This window comes from Dendropsophus ebraccatus, chromosome 5 (genome assembly GCF_027789765.1).
Source record: "Dendropsophus ebraccatus isolate aDenEbr1 chromosome 5, aDenEbr1.pat, whole genome shotgun sequence".
Classification (NCBI taxonomy): domain Eukaryota; kingdom Metazoa; phylum Chordata; class Amphibia; order Anura; family Hylidae; genus Dendropsophus; species Dendropsophus ebraccatus.
This window is the reverse complement of record NC_091458.1, coordinates 50,195,104-50,212,134: the sequence shown is the minus strand read 5'-3', so window position 1 is coordinate 50,212,134 and position 17,031 is coordinate 50,195,104. Positions and strand designations below refer to the sequence as shown.

The following is a 17,031-nucleotide window of genomic DNA, read 5'->3' as shown; positions in this document are numbered from 1 at the left end:
AGGGCTGCAAGTTTAAAGGTTGTTTTTTAGGACACCTGCTGAACGGACCCCAGGACAGATCTTGGATTAAAAGCAGCTATCTGAAGGTACAAGCGGTTTGGGGGGATCAGATTGTGGGCACAGAGTCACTTCAAAGAGAAAGTTCAGCAGAAAAAGTTCTTTCTATTCATCTGGTGCCAGAAACTGCTAGAGATTTGTAATTTACTTCTCTTAAAGTGTACCTGTCGTTATAACTTTCAAAATCTATATCAACAGTAGATGTGATATAAAGCAAGTTTGCAATATACATTTATTATTATTTTTGTTATCATGCTGTAAAACAAAGCTGAACTTACCAGAAATCCAGGTCCAGTCTCCAGAAGGCAGATTTTTAAACTTCCTAGATTTTTAGAATTCCGGCCGGTACAGAGAGTTACGGCTCAATGTGTCCTTTAATCACATGACTGCCTTCTCTCTGAGCGGTCAGATGATCTAGGATACACTGGACTTCCTGTCTTCTGACTGTTTCCTGTTTTTTTGATTAAAAAAAGTCAAAACAGGAAGTGCCGTGTTTTCCATGATAATAAAAAATTTTTTTTTTTTAAATGAATGTAAATTGTAAACTTGTTGTGTATTACATCTACTGTTGATTTAGATTTTGAAAGTTATAATAACAGTGAAACTTTAAAAAATCTGCAGTCTTCCAGTACTTATCAGCTGCTGTATGTCCTGCACGAAGTGGTATTCAATCTCTTAAAGAGCCAACATGTTTTCCTTCTTTCAGCTACTTATCACCTTCAAGAAATCTGCACCAGTGTGCTGTGCCAAGTGTGCATATTACATCCAGCACAAATGGTCATGGCCCACACCCTCCCCAGCCTCAGCAGAGATCTACCTCACTTTCAGTTTTTTATAAAAAAGGTAAAAAAAGTAACCAGAACTCATCAAACTGCGTTACTTTATATTTTTATATTATATATATTATTATATTATATATATTATATTTTTCCTATGATTTAACGTGACTGAATATAATTTAGGATTTAATATTAGTATAAGTTAATAATACTCATGTGCATTTCTGGTGTTTCCTTCTCAGTGTACCGCCTGGCATACCTCAGGCTGAACAGCCTATGCACTAGTCTCTTACCTGACCATCCAGAACTTGAACACATTATCTGGACACTTTTCCAGCACACATTACAACATGAATATGACCTGATGAGGGACAGACACTTAGACCAGGTAATGATGTCTTATGTCATTGCACTGTGTACTAAATAAAATATGTAATTGTATGTCTATATTTGTTGCATATGTTCAAGTATTAACTTTGGTTGAAAAAAAAAAAAGCACATTTAAAGGGGTATTCCACCCAAAAACGTTTCTGTTGTTAAATAGCATACTCTTAGGTCATCATCAAGTGACTATGTGTTTTGATCCCTGCTCCTGGCCCCCTACCTTTTAGGATGTAGAACACATGTCCTCCCTTTCTTCACAGGGCTGGGTTACCGATTATAACCCTGCCTATTGAAGAGAGGGAGGACACGTTACCCCGCCCCCCTCCCATGCAGCCAATGCCACATACCCCAACCCCCTCCCATGCAGCCAATGCCACATACCCTTTCCTCCTTCCAGGGCTCCTAAAGCTGACAGTGGCTGCCAGTCTCTTCAGCCGGCTTCTGTGCTGTGATACAAAGCCATACAACTCGCGTTGAGCATGGCTTCTGTTACACAGCCAGCTCCCAGTGGGGTCAGAGGTGAAAATGGACCGTGCATACAGGGAGATGGCTCATTTAAATACGTGGGTAGAGTGGTACCGGGTATCTCTGCACTCCCGGATGTATGGACCTTGCTCTTTGCAGGGTTACACTATGGAGGCTTCAGCACAGTGATGTGGCCGCTCGGTCCACAGAAGTTCAGGTTTCAGTCCATAGAGTGATCAGTGACATCACAGCTCTTTGCTATTATCATCACAGTTAAAGGGGCACTCCCACCCAGGCCCAGTGACTGATCAGCTATAATATAGAGTAAGAGCCCTGCATCAGGTCATTGGTCATCCTGGAAAACACACTTGCAGAACTTGAATTCTGCTACACTTCTTTGATAGTCTGCAGCAGTGCTTCCCAACCTTTTCCACCTCAGGGCACCCCTTGGAAAAAAAATTTTCCTCGGGGAACCCCTACTAAATAATGTTCTACAAAATAAGAAAACTGTCATACACAGGTGACGTCTTCTTTGATCTGAGGCGTCACTTTCCCTTTTCCTCTCCATCCAGTCCAGTCCTCCATGATGATTCCTTCCAGATACGTTTCATCTTTTCAGAACCTACGAGACAAACAATTTAGGCTCCACACATTTCTAGCAACTTCCTTTCCTTTCTCCCTCCTGTAGGCTCCCATAGTAACTGCGCTGTTTGGTGTTATGTGCAGTAAAGCGAGTAGGAATGTGGGATGCCCCCTGTATGTAGGATCCCCTGCTGTGCCCCCATGAACTAATAATGCCCCCAGAGGTTCCCCCATGAACTAATAATGCCCCCAGAGGTTTCCCCATGAACTAATAATGCCCCCAGAGGTTCCCCCATGAACTAATAATGCCCCCAGAGGTGCCCCCATATACTAATAATGCCCCCAGAGGTGCCCCCATATACTAATAATGCCCCCAGAGGTGCCCCCATATACTAATAATGCCCCCAGAGGTGCCCCCATATACTAATAATGCCCCCAGAGGTGCCCCCCATATACTAATAATGCCCCCAGAGGTGCCCCCATGAACTAATAATGCCCCCAGAGGTTCCTCCATGAACTAATAATGCCCCCAGAGGTGCCCCCATGAACTAATAATGCCCCCAGAGGTGCCCCCATATACTAATAATGCCCCCAGAGGTGCCCCCCATATACTAATAATGCCCCAAGAGGTGCCCCCATGAACTAATAATGCCCCCTGCTCTGCCCCTAAAAAAACCCAATCATCCTACTCACGGCCGCAGCTTCTCTGGATGCTTAAAGTGACACCGCACATTTCCCGCTGGGATCCCGCGGCACCCCGGTTGGGAAACGTTGGTCTGAATTGTGAAAAGAGATTATTGCTTTTGTCTTACAAGAACCTGCTGCCTGGAGTATGAAGTGTATATTTTATAATGATTTCACTAATTACTATTGCCAGGGATTATGTGATACCCTCTGTCAGGGCTGCTCTCCTTCAGTTGCACATAGTAATTATGAGCCGTGGGCAGGAACAAAAGTGTGTGTGTGTGTGTTGGGTTGAATACCTCTTTAATCAGGGGGGGACTTAAAGGGGTTGTCTAGTGAAAATCTTTTTCTTTCAAATCAACCGATATCTGAAAGTTATATAGATTTGTAATTTACTTCTATTAAAAAAATCTCACGTCTTCCCATACTGCTGTATGTCCTGCAGGAAATGTTTGAGGATTCCCATAGAAAGCCTCTCCTTCTCTAGAGAGTTCCTGTCTCAGCCAGAGATGTCAGCAGAGAGCACTGTGTCATAAAACATTTCCTGTAGGACATACAGCAGCTGATAAGTATGGGAAGGTTTGAGATTTTTTAATAGCAGTAAATTACAAATCTATATAACTTGTTGACACGAGTTGATTTGAAAGAAAAAGATTTTCGCTGGACAGCCCCTTTAACAATTGTTTTTGTGTAGGCTTTGGTGTTAAATTGTCACAAAGTTTTCAGCAGTCCCTTAATTACTTAAAAACATACAATGTTGCAATTGAAATGTTTTTAAATTTAGTGAAAGCATTGATATATTCTAATAAAATACAATGTGCAATGTAGCACAACTGAACTAATTAGTGAAATAATTGGGTGCTTATTACATCTCTCCTCTTTAGTTTTGCTTCTGCTCTCTGTCACTCTGGGGAAAACTTCCAGAAGGTCATCCATCACTGCAGCACTCCACTACTCTGGGCTTTATATAGGGCTGGGCGGTATACCGCAAAAATACCGATACCGTCACTGGCGTCGGTTAACCGACCTCAACTTAGCCAGGACGGTATCTGCGGTATTTTTTTCTGCTGCTCCTCCACCACTGACATGCCGGCGTCTCTGCACACAGGGACACCGGCATCAGAGCGGGAGGTGGAGGAGCAGCAGCAGGGCCCAGGTGACAATGCCGCCCGACCCGCCCCCCGCCCGTCCGAGCACCCTCACCCGTCCAGTCCCAGGCCCCGTCCCGCCGCACCTGTCCATCCATGCGCCCACCCGTCAAGTCCGGTCCCGTCCGGCGTCCCTGCACACACAGCACATTGACATTGCCCTCCCCGGCACCAGTCCCGTCCGAGCCCCCCCCCCCCCTCCCCCGGCCGGCGAGAGCTGCACATGTCAATGTGCTGTGTGTGCAGGGACGCCGGACTTGACGGGTGGGCGCATGGATGGACAGGTGCGGCGGGACGGGGCCTGGGACCGGACGGGTGGGGGTGGGGGTGGGGGTGAGGGCGCTCAGACGGGCGGCATTGTCACCTGGGCCCTGCTGCTCCTCCACCTCCCTCTCTGATATCGGCGTCCCTGCACATGTTATTGTGCTGTGTGTGCAGTGACGCCGGCATGTCATAGCTGGAGGAGCAGCTGTACCTGTAGTCCCCTCAGTAACAATACAGGGCTGTAACATAGGAGGAATAATGGGCTGCAGCAGGCAGGATAACTTATAGCTGTGTGTGGTATCCTGCCTGCTGCAGCACATCCATTCCTCCTATGTTACAGCCCTGTATTGTTACTGAGGGGACTACAGGTACCAGCATGCACCTCCCTGTATAATATTCTCCTACCCGCCTGCCATCCTTATGTGCCCCCTGTAAAGTTACACGCCCCTTTTCACCCCTCCGTATAGTCATACCCCCCTATCAGCGCCCCCCCTGTATAGTCATACACCCCCGTCCGCCATCCCTGTATAGTCATACACCCCCGTCCGCCATCCCTGTATAGTCATACACCCCCGTCCGCCATCCCTGTATAGTCATACACCCCCGTCCGCCATCCCTGTATAGTCATACACCCCTATCCCCCAGTATAGTCATACACCCCTGTCCGCCCCCCCCTTGTATAGTCATACACCCCTATCTGCCCTCCCTGTATAGTCATACACCCCTATCCGCCCCCTATCCCTATGTGCTGCCTGTATAGTCCTGTAACCCGATCCCAACCTACTGTATAGTAATACACCCCAATCCATCCCCCCCATATAGTCATACACACCTATCCCTCTGTGACCTGTGTATACCCTGTAGAGGGTGTATACCTGTATATACACATGTCCAGGTCTCTGCTGAGACCCCCTAATAATGACAAATAATAATAATGATAATAGACTAACCATGGGTTGCTGCTCAGTGAGTTCTTTTTAACTTTTTTTGAATCAAAATATCGCCAGTTTGGCACGGCAAGTGGGTGTGGTTTGCAAAAAGGGGTGTGTCATAATTATCGTTCAATTATCGTTACCGCGGCTACATGTGCAATAAACTGCGATATTGATTTAGGCCAATATCGCCCAGCCCTAGCTTTATAGCAGAGTGGCCATACAGAAGCCTCTCCTCAGGAAAAGATACATGAAAGTCTACCCTGACCTTGCAAAAAGAAAAAAATCACCCAATGCCATCCCTACCAAGCATGGTGGTGGCAGCAGCATCATTCTGTGGGGGTGTTTTTTCAGCAGCAGGGGCAGGGAGACTGTTACATTCAGCTTTCCCTCCACCCTGACCAAAGTACAGAGATATTCTTAATGAAATATAGTATGCACCAACTATTGTGACATACTATATGACAGAACACATTGTCAGTCATTTTTCAATGTGATGTGGAGATCTTGTCAACTAGTTGTGTACCATAACATTTGTCTAAAGCCAGTAATGTATGGATATGCTTTAGTAATGATATATAAATTGTTTTCCTAGATTATGATGTGTTCCATGTATGGCATATGTAAAGCTAAGAACATTGATCTCAGGTTTAAGACTATTGTGACCGCATACAAACAGCTAACTAACACTAACCAAGAGGTAAGTGAATTTGTGAGTACATAGAGAGCTGTGTAGGAAGATATTTTTGGTGACGCCTAATTATATCATATACTTTAAGTTACCACAATGCTTTTCCAGCAAAATACATATCTGGTGGTTATGGTTATGTGCGACTGGTAACAATGCATTTAAATGGCCACACAAACGATTGCCAAATTAGGCAAGTATCTCCCAGTGTAATGGAGCCAGCGATCATCTGATAAGCTGATCATGCCCTTTAAATATGTCTAAAGATCATCCGCCTTTGGCCGCACATCTCCCCACGTAATAACAGATGTGCAGCTGACTGATTAAAAAAAAGGGCTGCATGAACGTTGCTAGCAACGTACGTGCAGCCCTGGCCGCACGATTATCGAGCTGCGTCGATCTGGCAGATTGCTGCTTGCTTACGCAGTGGGTTGGGCTGTCTAATATCACTTTAGATGGTTGACTGATTCTGCTGTCACTTATCTAATATGTTTGACCATCAGACAATGGATAATTTAAACTTTACACCTTGCAAGTGCTATGTGCCCTGTGCTGATTGCATTACACAATGCTATTGGAAGTTGAAGAATACTTAAACAAAATAGATAACATAGACCAAAAAAAGGAAATCATTCACTTCCTTCTTATTTTAAAGACCCTTTATTTGCAGATGGCGGAGAATCCCCACCGTTATCTGCTGCTTCTGTGCACATGGACTATTCTGTAAAATATAGTATTGCCACCTCCTGTATATACAAGAATCCAGTTCTTTATTTCACTTTTTTCTCTTTTGTTTCCAGACTTTCAAGCATGTGTTGATTCGGGAAGGACAGCACGACTCTATCATAGTCTTCTATAACCTGGTCTTTATGCAGAAGCTGAAAAGTAATATTTTGCAGTATGCGTCACCAAGGGTGAGATCATCATAATATGTCATGATACTGTGGGGAATCGTACAGACACACTGAACAAACGTCACCACTATTTACAGATGACAATTATTTTCCCCCCCAGCTAACTTTTGTATTTGTTTTGCTTTTTTTTTCCCCCAGCCCCCAACCTTATCTCCAATTCCGCAAATCCCACGAAGCCCTTACAGATTTCCAAATTCTCCTTTAAAAATTCCTGGGGGAATTAACATATCTGTTTCCCCGTTAAGAAGCCCCTACAAGTCATCTGATGGATTGCTTTCACCAACAAAGCTTACTCCAAGAACCAGGTTTGTTGTATATATACAAGTAGGCTGCCTGTAGATATTTGTCGGCCAAGCTAATTTATGTTGAAGGGGTAGAGCAGTAGAGACTTTGTTTTCTTGCTGGGAAGAACCATACCTGCCACATCTGTCAGCGGCTAGCCCTTCCCCCTATATAGAAATAACATACAATACATGTCAATAGCCACATTGTATGTGATAACTGGCTGCTAAGAAAACTGTCTATGGTGATGTTGTATCTGTGGCAAGCATACACATATGTCTTTGGTAACAGAGCTGCAGGGCAAGTTCACAAGTGGAACCCTTTGAAATTCAACTGGAAATTCTCACCATGTGGATTTCCTTGGGATTTTAGCTATCACAATTGGCAAGTAAAATCTGCATAATAATAATAATAATAATAATTATAATAATAATTTATTATTATTATTATTCACCAAATTGGCAATTTTTAAGGCAAGTTTACATGTATCATGCTGTGCTTTTTTTCCAATTGTATGGTGGGCTAAGAAGGAATAACAGATGGCAGTCGAACAAGTGTTTGGCTGATGGCTATCTAAGGCACTTTAAAGGGGTTATCCAGTGCTCCAAAAACATGGCCACTTTTTTTTAGAGACTACACTACTCTTGTCTCCAGTTCAGGTTACAATTAAGCTCCATTCACTTCAATGAAACTGAGCAGCAAAACCCCGCCCAAGCTAGAGACAAGAGTGGGGCTGTCTCTGGAAGAAAGTGGCCATGTTTTTGGAGCACTGGATAGCCCCTATTACACGGGGCGACATAGAGGAGCAAATGAGCACTGTCAGCGCTCGTTTGCTCCTCGTTCCCTGCTCGCTGCCGCCGCTATTGCACGTGCACATTGCACGTGATCGCTAGATCCCCCTATTCCACGGAGCGACGGCATCAAATCATTGCTATCACAGTCGTCTGTCTTTCAACGTGTTGATAGACAGACGACAGAAACGATCAGCCGACATCGTTCATGTCGATTAATCGTTTCCTTCAGGACGATTATCAGCCGAATACGCCGATAATCATTCCGTGTAATAGGGCCTTAAGGTTCTCATATACAAATAGTAACAGGAAGTCCAAAATAATGTCTAAACTTAAAATCACAGCATTATGTTGATAATCCATGCTAGCATCTCTTATTTAGCCCATCAGAGACGTCTTAAAGGGGTAATTTCTCCTAGAAACCGCATTAGTCCTGTCCTCAGTTTGGTTGTAGTGAATGGAACTGAACTGCAATACTACATCAACCTGGCGACAGAGGTGGTGCTGTTTTTGCAAGAAAGTTGCAAGCACTGGCTAAGTGACAGGTTCCCTTTAAAAGACATCAAGCTCTAGACATGAAAGATGTGAGACTGGTTATCAAGCTATTTCAGATGTCACCCACATATAATGTGTTAGAAATACAGCTTGTCTGTTGATCTGTTACATCCTGTTCATATTTACTGCCACGAAGGTAATAAAAAGGCTATGTTCATACAAATTTTACCTTTAAAGGGGAACTGTCACCTTTACTGTGTATCATACTCAAAGCTGTAGACATAGGCAGATAGTTGATGGGGAGATAAAACAAATGACACCTGTCTCTTAGCTGGTTGCAGGTAATCGCTTTACCGGAAGTTCCATAGGGCTCCATTATAATTCCGTCCACTGTTACTTTAGCAATGAGATAGAGAAAAAGAGTGCACGCTGCTGCATGGGTCTACCCCTTGATTCTAATGATTGGCAGGGGTCTCGGACCCTGACCTATACAAACCTCTGACTTGTCCGAAGTAGAATACCGATCAATGCTAATTTTAGATGTAAACTCACTTTAACACAAATGTTAAAGGCTCCTAGTGGCGCTCGTTTACTGAGCCTATTACTTAGCTTAATAATTGCATGGCATCTCTAGCAGTGTTCAAGCAGCCCTTTACTTTAAAGGGGTAGTTCACCCAAAAATTATTCCTTTCAACTCAACTGGAGCCAGAGATTTGTAATTTACTTCTATTAAAAAAATCCCAAGTCTTCCAGTACTTTTCAGCTGCTGTATGTTCTGCATGAAGTGGTGTGTTCTTCCTAGGCTGGAGAGTAGGAGAGGTTTTCTATGGGGATTTGCTGCTGTTCTGGACAGTTCCTGTCATGTACAGAGGTGTCAGCAGAGAGCTCTGTGTCAGACTGGAAAGAATACACCACTTCCTGTAGGACATACAGCAGCTGATAAGTACTGTAAGACTTGAGATTTTTTTAATACAAGTAAATTACAAATTTCTGGCTCCAGTTGATTTGAAGGAAGAAAAATTGTCGAGCAGCCCTTTTAATCATCCATTCGCCACACATCTCTTATTAAATAGAGACGTGCAGCCGACACAGGATTATTTTTGACTTGTTGAAAGACAGCGCTCTCCTGTTGATCGGCTGGTTCTATTACATGGGGAAATGTCTGCCTGATTTAGTAGATTATGGAACAGGCTGAAAAAACAAAATAGACCAGAACAGATCATGGGTTTGTTATATATAAAAGGAAATGTTAACTGCTTTCTATCTTCTTTTTAGAATTCTGGTGTCCATTGGTGAATCATTTGGGGTAAGTAATGAATTTGCTATATTTTTAGTTATGGCTCCCTGAATATAACTATATATAGAAAATAACATATATCTATAATGTATATATGCATTGTGTAAAAGGTAGGAAAAAAATCACTACAGTAATTTATAGAGTGAATGTGCAGTGTGTCTCACGTGTATGTACTTTGTATTTCTTTCCTACGTTCATTTTAAATATTACATTTATATGATATATTATATCTACTTGGTATCCATAATCATCCTGGCTAGGAGGACTAGGATTCAGTTTGAAATTTCAATATCCAGCATGTAGTTTTGCAGCAGCTGTAGCGCCACATGTTGGGGGCCACTGGTTTACAGATTATAGCCTATACTAATGTATATTTTATTTCTTCGTGCAGGCATCCGAGAAGTTTCAGAAAATTAATCAGATGGTGAGCAGCACAGAGCGACCCATAAAGAGACATGCAGATGGCGCTGCTCCAAAACCACTGAAGAAGCTTCGCTTTGATGGCCATGATGAAGCTGATGGAAGGTATGAATAATCTGTACACAACACATACATAATTTGAGTTTACAGATTTTACTTTTCATTTTGAGATATAGATATATATATATATATAAAATTTTATTATTTAGATAAGGGATCACATAAAATAGGAGAAAGAGTTAATATATAGGTAGATAGAAGGGATGATGAATGAAAAATAGAGGAAAAATACCTGGAATAAGTAAAAGCAAGGAGTGAAGTAGTATGAAAACACCAGAACTGGCCCCATAGAAACAAAGGTTTCTTGCCCTTTACTTGCTCCCATGACTACTTACATTACCCAGGTTTCTTCATGCAAAGGAAAACTTTCTATAGTCAGTATATTATAAATGTACTCATACTGTACTATATCATGTGTTATATAGTCATTCATTAAACAGTTCTATGTGATGCTATAAATAGGAATTACATATTGTAAGTGATAGATGTAACTGGCTCATTCGCTGAATTACTTCCTTGTGTAAGGTGACAAGCCTGGACTGTACCCAGATGTTATACCACAGTCCTTTTATAGCCTCCCATATATCCAAATGGATATGACTCTTCACTGAGTAAACAACACACCTGTGCCAGCACTACCATAAATGTCTATATCCGGTGTATTTGTTATCCCGGTGTAGTAAATCTGTGACCTCCTCATTGACATTTTGCCTGTTCCTCTCTCTTTCAGCAAATCTCTTTCTTCAGAATCAAAATTTCAACAGAAGCTTGAAGAAATGAGTAAGTATTCCAATTTGGTATCGGTAAGGGCTTATTCCCACATTCCATGCAGCATGGACAGGAAATCCCTGTAGTGGGCTCTTTTTCTACAAGGCACCATGTATGCATATAATGCCAGGAGCAGGGAAAGTTTTTGAATATTTTCAGCACTGTAATCAAGAAGCTGCAAGATTGCTGCTTCTGATACAGTTGTTTCACCTGACTAAATATATATTAGAGTAGTTGTCCCAACTTACAAAATTCACTTTCCAACACCTATCTAATTGTGGGACTGCTGGGCCCTTCACAATCCCAAGAACATAAATTTCCTATAAGAATGGAAGTGTGGAACTTGCATGGACACTGCTGCTTCATTCATTCAGTCATTCGTTCTTTATGAGAACTGCAGAGCTAGGTGAACACTAAACTTCCCGTATCTCCAGCAGCTGCGCATACAGAGTGACTGGAATGGCATGTGCTTGCATCAGTGTTACTTATTACAAGATCATGGAGAGGAGGTCCCAGAAGTTGAACCTATCGAGATTGGACATTTATTCCCTATCCTGATGATAGGGGATAATGTTAAGATTTAGGAAAACCCTGTGATTAAGACTCACAATTAATGTTCTAGAAGAGTAATCTCCATTGTTCTGGGATGTGAATGAGCCTCCATAACCACCTATTCCTTGCTCAGGGTCACAAAACCTTACATATTACTGCAGCCATCTAAAATAATCAAGGGTTATGTTTTATAGTGTGCAAATAAGTCAGACGTGAGAACTTTTCTTAGGCGGTTCATGAGTCATTGGTCAGGAAGTTTGCTGTTAAAGTAGAACATGGTAGAAAACAAGAACTGAAAGTAGACTGTAGAGATCGTGTAGGAACAATAGTTGCTCAATCTGAGTTTTTTTTATTTTCTGCTGGTCATAGTCTGCCGTCTACCATCTTTTTACGGGAACAAGTCTCTAAATCTTTAGGCTGTTAATAAATTCATTTCACTGATCTAATGAAAGAGACAGAGGAAGAAGCCAAGGAAACATATTGACATACTAAACACCTTCACCGAGATTTGAGGAGGAGGTCTCTATATATTAGATTTGAATAAGTACTCTGGTCATTTATATTTTCATATTTTTACATATTGCTGGGGCTGCATAGAAAAGAACTCATTCTGGAAAAAATGTGAATGAAATTGGTAGACAGTTCAGCAGACAGATACAACATATTACAGAGTTGCTGGTGTAATAATAGTAGCTGTCTTGGGAAAGCACCCAAAATGTGTCTGCAGGGGGCCATAAAGTGGGGAATTATTGCTGGTAATTTTTGGAAATACATATATAATTTATCCCAGTGGTCCAGTTCTTTGGCACAATTGGGAGTGAAGGCTCTATTCCACGGAACGATTATCGGCCTTTACGGACAATAATCGTCCTGTGGAATAGGAGGCAACAATCAGCTGGCATCAATCATGTCCGCTGATCGTTAAAGTCGTTTGCCTTTCAACATGTTGAAAGACAAACGACTTATATAGCCCTGATCTGCTGCCACCGCTATATCCTATGTGCTGGCCGGACGATCTGCGATCACCCGGGCAGCCCTGCCCTCCCCAGACTCGCTTGCTGCTGCCAAGTGCAATAGCAGCAGCAATGAGCAGAGTTGGGACGTGGAATACGGCCTTTAGAATTTTTGTCCACTAAGTAAATTTTTGCTGTTTTCATATGTTTGAAGTGACCCCCCCCCCCTTCCCCCAACCCGCTTGTACCTTCAGATAGCTGCTTTTAATCCAAGCTCTGTCCTGGGGTCTGTTCGGCATGTGATGCAGTTATTGTCCTAAAAAACTACTTTTAAACCTGCAGCCCTGTGTCAAATTGGCGTGGCCTAGAGTGTGTGTGCATTAGGATTGCACCGCGTCTCCGTCCCTCCTCCCCGCCCTCTTCATCATTAGGAATGCTCCAGGCAGATATTCTACTATTCATCACCTGTGAGAGCATGGCACATGGGCTGGATCGTTAAGGCACTTGTGCAGTGTTCATACAAGTGAGGAATAGAAGAAATTCTGCCAGGGCTATTCCTAATGATGAGGAGGGACAAAGAGGCCATGCACACGCACTCTATGCCACACCAATTTGGCACAGGGCTGCAAGTTTAAAAGTGTTTTTTTTAGGACAATAACTGCATCACCTGCCGAACAGACCACAGGACAGATCTTTGATTTAGGGTACAAACTCACTTGACGTATTTGCTGCGTGAATCCGTCTTAAAAATAAGCAGGCAAAACGCAGGTTGGCTTTATACGATTGTTCTGCGTTAAAATACGCAATTGCGTATTTTTGAAGCGTGAAGCTTGTTGTTAGCAAAGCATCAGTTGTTAACAACCTGTGGGAAAAACGCATGTAGCTTCACGCTTCAAAAATACGCAATTGCGTATTTTAACAACTGATGCTTTGCTAACAACAAGCTTCACGCTTCAAAAATACGCAATTGCGTATTTTAACACAGAACAATCGTATAAAGCCAACCTGCGTTTTGCCTGCTTATTTTTAAGACTGATTCACGCAGCAAATACGTCAAGTGGGTTTGTACCCTAAAAGCAGCTATCCGAAGGTACAAGCGGTTTGGGGAGGGCAGATTGTGGGTACAGAGTCGCTTTAAGCATATGCTCCATAATAAACTGAACATCTTACATTAAAATGATTAACGTTGATGCTTTGTTTTTTTAAACAGAATCTGCAAGGACAAGAATTCAGAGGCAAAAGTCTGAGGAGCTGTCAGACTCAATAAAGACTGAAGACTCCATAAAGAAAGAAGATTAGAGAGAATCTTCCAGCCTGCACTGCCCTTACACTAAAGTAGTCCAAGTCTGCAGACATTCAGTTTTTTATTTTCTTTCATGGAAATGTTACTATACATATTAATACCACTTTTAGAATTTTTTTTTTTTTAACTTTTACAGTTTTCCCAAGACTAGCTGAAGTTTTTTTCTCCCTTCACACAACCAGAAAATAAGAATTCCTTTAAGGGGAATTCCCATCTCATAAATTGAAGACATTGCTTGGTTATGCCATCACTTTCTCATCTGTCTGGGTCAAACCCTTAACTATCCTGAATTAGCTCTGCAGGCCCCTGCGCATGTCACATAATGTGGGGGGAGTACCAGTTTAACCAAGTGAAGCCCGAAGCCAATGTGTGAATGGTTACATTAATATTATGGTGCACTATTTATTTTAATCGTATCTTACTTGAATTTTATTTAAGTGTTGTGCACATTTTCACTTAAGCCCAAATGGCCACTTGCTAAGTATTACTACTGAAGAAAACCAGCCATCAATGTCCTAAGTCCCCCCACATATTACCTGTATGACTGTAGCTCTGTATTGTGAGCATTGCTCTTCACCTTTATATCTGTGAATATTTAAAGTCTGTTTTCTGATTCATACACATACAGTGGACTTTAAATTCAACATCCTCCTCCTTTTCAATGATCTCATGTGAAAAAAGGAAACTGACATTTTCCAAGTGCTGAGACCGTTTGATGTTGCTGCTGTTCTGTAGTTCAGAAAACCAGTTAGTGCGGGCAGTATAGGAGCTATGGGAAGGATATCCACTAGAGATGAGCGAACCGGGTTCGAGCCGATCCGAACCTGAACGTTCGGCATTTGATTAGTGGTGGCTGCTGAACTTGAATAAAGCTCTAAGGTTGCCTGGAAAACATGGATACAGCCAATGACTATATCCATGTTTTCCACATAGCCTTAGGGCTTTATCCAAGTTCAGCAGCCACCACTAATCAAATGCCGAAAATTCGGGTTCGGATCGACTCGAGCATGCTCGAGGTTTGCTCATCTCTAATATCCACACATTAATAATATTTAAAGATTCAGTTTGAGCTCACATTCTTGATCCTCTTACCTTTTAAACCTGTAAGCACAGTGTAGAGTATCATTATATTTCAATATACCTGTTGATCTGCATAAGAACCAGCAGTCTGTAGCTCCAAGCAATATAAACTCTGATACAGTAGTTATCGACTGAGCTTTGCAGAACATTAAGAAAAATGTAAAAGTAATGTTCAGCGTAAAGTGAACTTTTGTCCTCCCTTGAACTGTGTTGTAGTAATTATTTCAATAGGCCATAAAGTAAGAATGATCTTTTCTTATAGATATGTATAGTGACATTCCTCTGTTATTATTAGTAGTAGAATGTATGACTACATAGACAATGTAGGGACACACCACCAGTTGGTACCATCGAGTTGTTTTCCACTATCAAATCAGAGCAAATAGTGTCAGACAGCGTACAGACATGCATTCGAACTGGCAAACCCAATTGCTTAAAGGGAATGTACCATCAGGCCTGGGCTGAAGCACTGGAGGCGGGCCAACCCACCCCCATCCCTCTATGACACTGCTCCATTAGCAGCAATGGAGCCCTATCATAGAGGGGTGGGTGTTTCCTCCCACTGGGGGTGGGTTGGCCCGCCTCCAGTGCTTCAGCCCTTTAAGAATAACAGGGGGGGTGCCCAGTACATTGTGCCTTCCCCTATTTACCAAGGTCATTTTCATCTCTCATTTTTCATAAAATGTGGGTGTTTTTATGATCTTTTTATATAGACACGAACAGAATGTATAGTACAATTTAGCATGCCATTTACTGTACATGTGGCATGCCCTTTAAAATGGGTTTTGGCTGCTTTTGTTTCCTAAATTCCTAAAAAAAAAAAAAAAAGTAAAGCTGGATTTCAAAGACTAACTGAATTAACAGTACGGATACCCTGTTCACATACATTGAGTAGTTCAGGCACTACTGATGTTATGTATCATATAGTGTACACAATGCTATAGGACTCCTGACATGGGTCATTTTATTTCAGAAAGCTTACTGAGAGTTGTACATGAACTAGACCCTGGTGGTGTTTTCTTTTTCACGTAGTGGTACAGCTATCTGGAAGTGAGAAAGGCCTTTATATTTATGGAGGATATGTTTACATGGCTAATTCATTTCTTGCAGAATGTTCTCTGACTGTCCTATTCATCTGAATGGGGCTTGCAGCAAATGTATGCAACTGTTACAGAAACACCACCATTCCGTTATATCGATCACTTTCTACCCAATTTGCCAACTATGCTAAAGGCTCTCTACACAGTGTGACTATTGCTGCAAATGAATGAATGTATAATTCTTGCAGCCGCACAAAAGGACCCCTAAGGGTATGTGGCGGATTTGTGTTGTGTATTTACAAGAGGTACTGCGGCTGACGACATTACAAAAAAAAGGTTGTTTTTTTAGACTCTAACCTGTGTTTCTGCCATGTTTTACGATTAGCCTATAAAGTGGTACTGTTGCCTTGGGATAAAATCCAGAGGCCTATAATTTGTCATGATAGCTGAACCCCGCCATGTCTTCCTGTGCATATATGCTCCTCTTTGAAGACTTTGCCCTGCAGTCGATGGAATTCTAGCTAAGGAACATTTTACTTGTTTTGGTCAGGTAATCTATTTCAGCTGAAACATATACTATAGGCGCTTTGACAACTGGATTATGTTCATGATTTGTTAAGCTTTGTTTTATTCCTTTTAAAAATAAATCTACTTGAATGCCTTTGTCTTATCTGATGGCTGACTCTGCCTGGGCCAAGTGAATAGAGAAAGACAGTTTCGTCAACGGAGCATTAGCTTACAGAAAATGCTCACAATTAAAAGACTTGTAGCATAAAAGTACAGGAAATGCCCTCATCCACCCTTACATGAGGGTCTATTTGTGCCATATTCTTTGACGGAACAAGAATTCTTTTTAAGTTCACTACATACAATAGATCTTGATATCTTATCTGAAAAAGATACAAGATTCAACAAAAAGGTGTTTAGATACCAGCTTAGCTATTATAGTACAAAAATGGCAGACCTTTGTAATGTACTACATCTTTTGTTATAGACAACTAATAGATTTCCAGCATCACTAGACCATACCTGCAATGTCACGGGAGGAAGTGGGAATGGTGGAAAACCAATGATAAGAGTCTTCTGATCCAGA

At 42.0% G+C, this 17,031-nt stretch overlaps 1 protein-coding gene and 1 long non-coding RNA gene across 4 annotated transcripts in view; both read left to right on the top strand.

Annotated features, from left to right (window-relative positions):
• RB1 (RB transcriptional corepressor 1) overlaps nt 1-13,935 on the top strand; it is a 117,372-nt gene extending 103,437 nt beyond the window's left edge. For all 3 annotated transcript variants that reach the window (XM_069970145.1, XM_069970143.1, XM_069970144.1), the window contains exons 19-27: nt 764-900; nt 1,079-1,224; nt 5,891-5,995; nt 6,784-6,897; nt 7,036-7,202; nt 9,741-9,771; nt 10,154-10,287; nt 10,973-11,022; nt 13,726-13,935. In XM_069970145.1, coding sequence (XP_069826246.1) covers nt 764-900; nt 1,079-1,224; nt 5,891-5,995; nt 6,784-6,897; nt 7,036-7,202; nt 9,741-9,771; nt 10,154-10,287; nt 10,973-11,022; nt 13,726-13,814 — 973 coding nt within the window. In that variant the 3' untranslated portion in view covers nt 13,815-13,935. The remainder of the gene's footprint in view (nt 1-763; nt 901-1,078; nt 1,225-5,890; nt 5,996-6,783; nt 6,898-7,035; nt 7,203-9,740; nt 9,772-10,153; nt 10,288-10,972; nt 11,023-13,725) is intronic.
• A 775-nt stretch (nt 13,936-14,710) lies between these two features.
• Nucleotides 14,711-16,608, top strand: LOC138793544 (uncharacterized). Its single transcript, XR_011363296.1, has 2 exons — nt 14,711-16,208; nt 16,288-16,608. It is a non-coding gene; the product is annotated as an uncharacterized lncRNA (long non-coding RNA).
• The last annotated feature ends 423 nt before the right edge of the window (nt 16,609-17,031 follow it).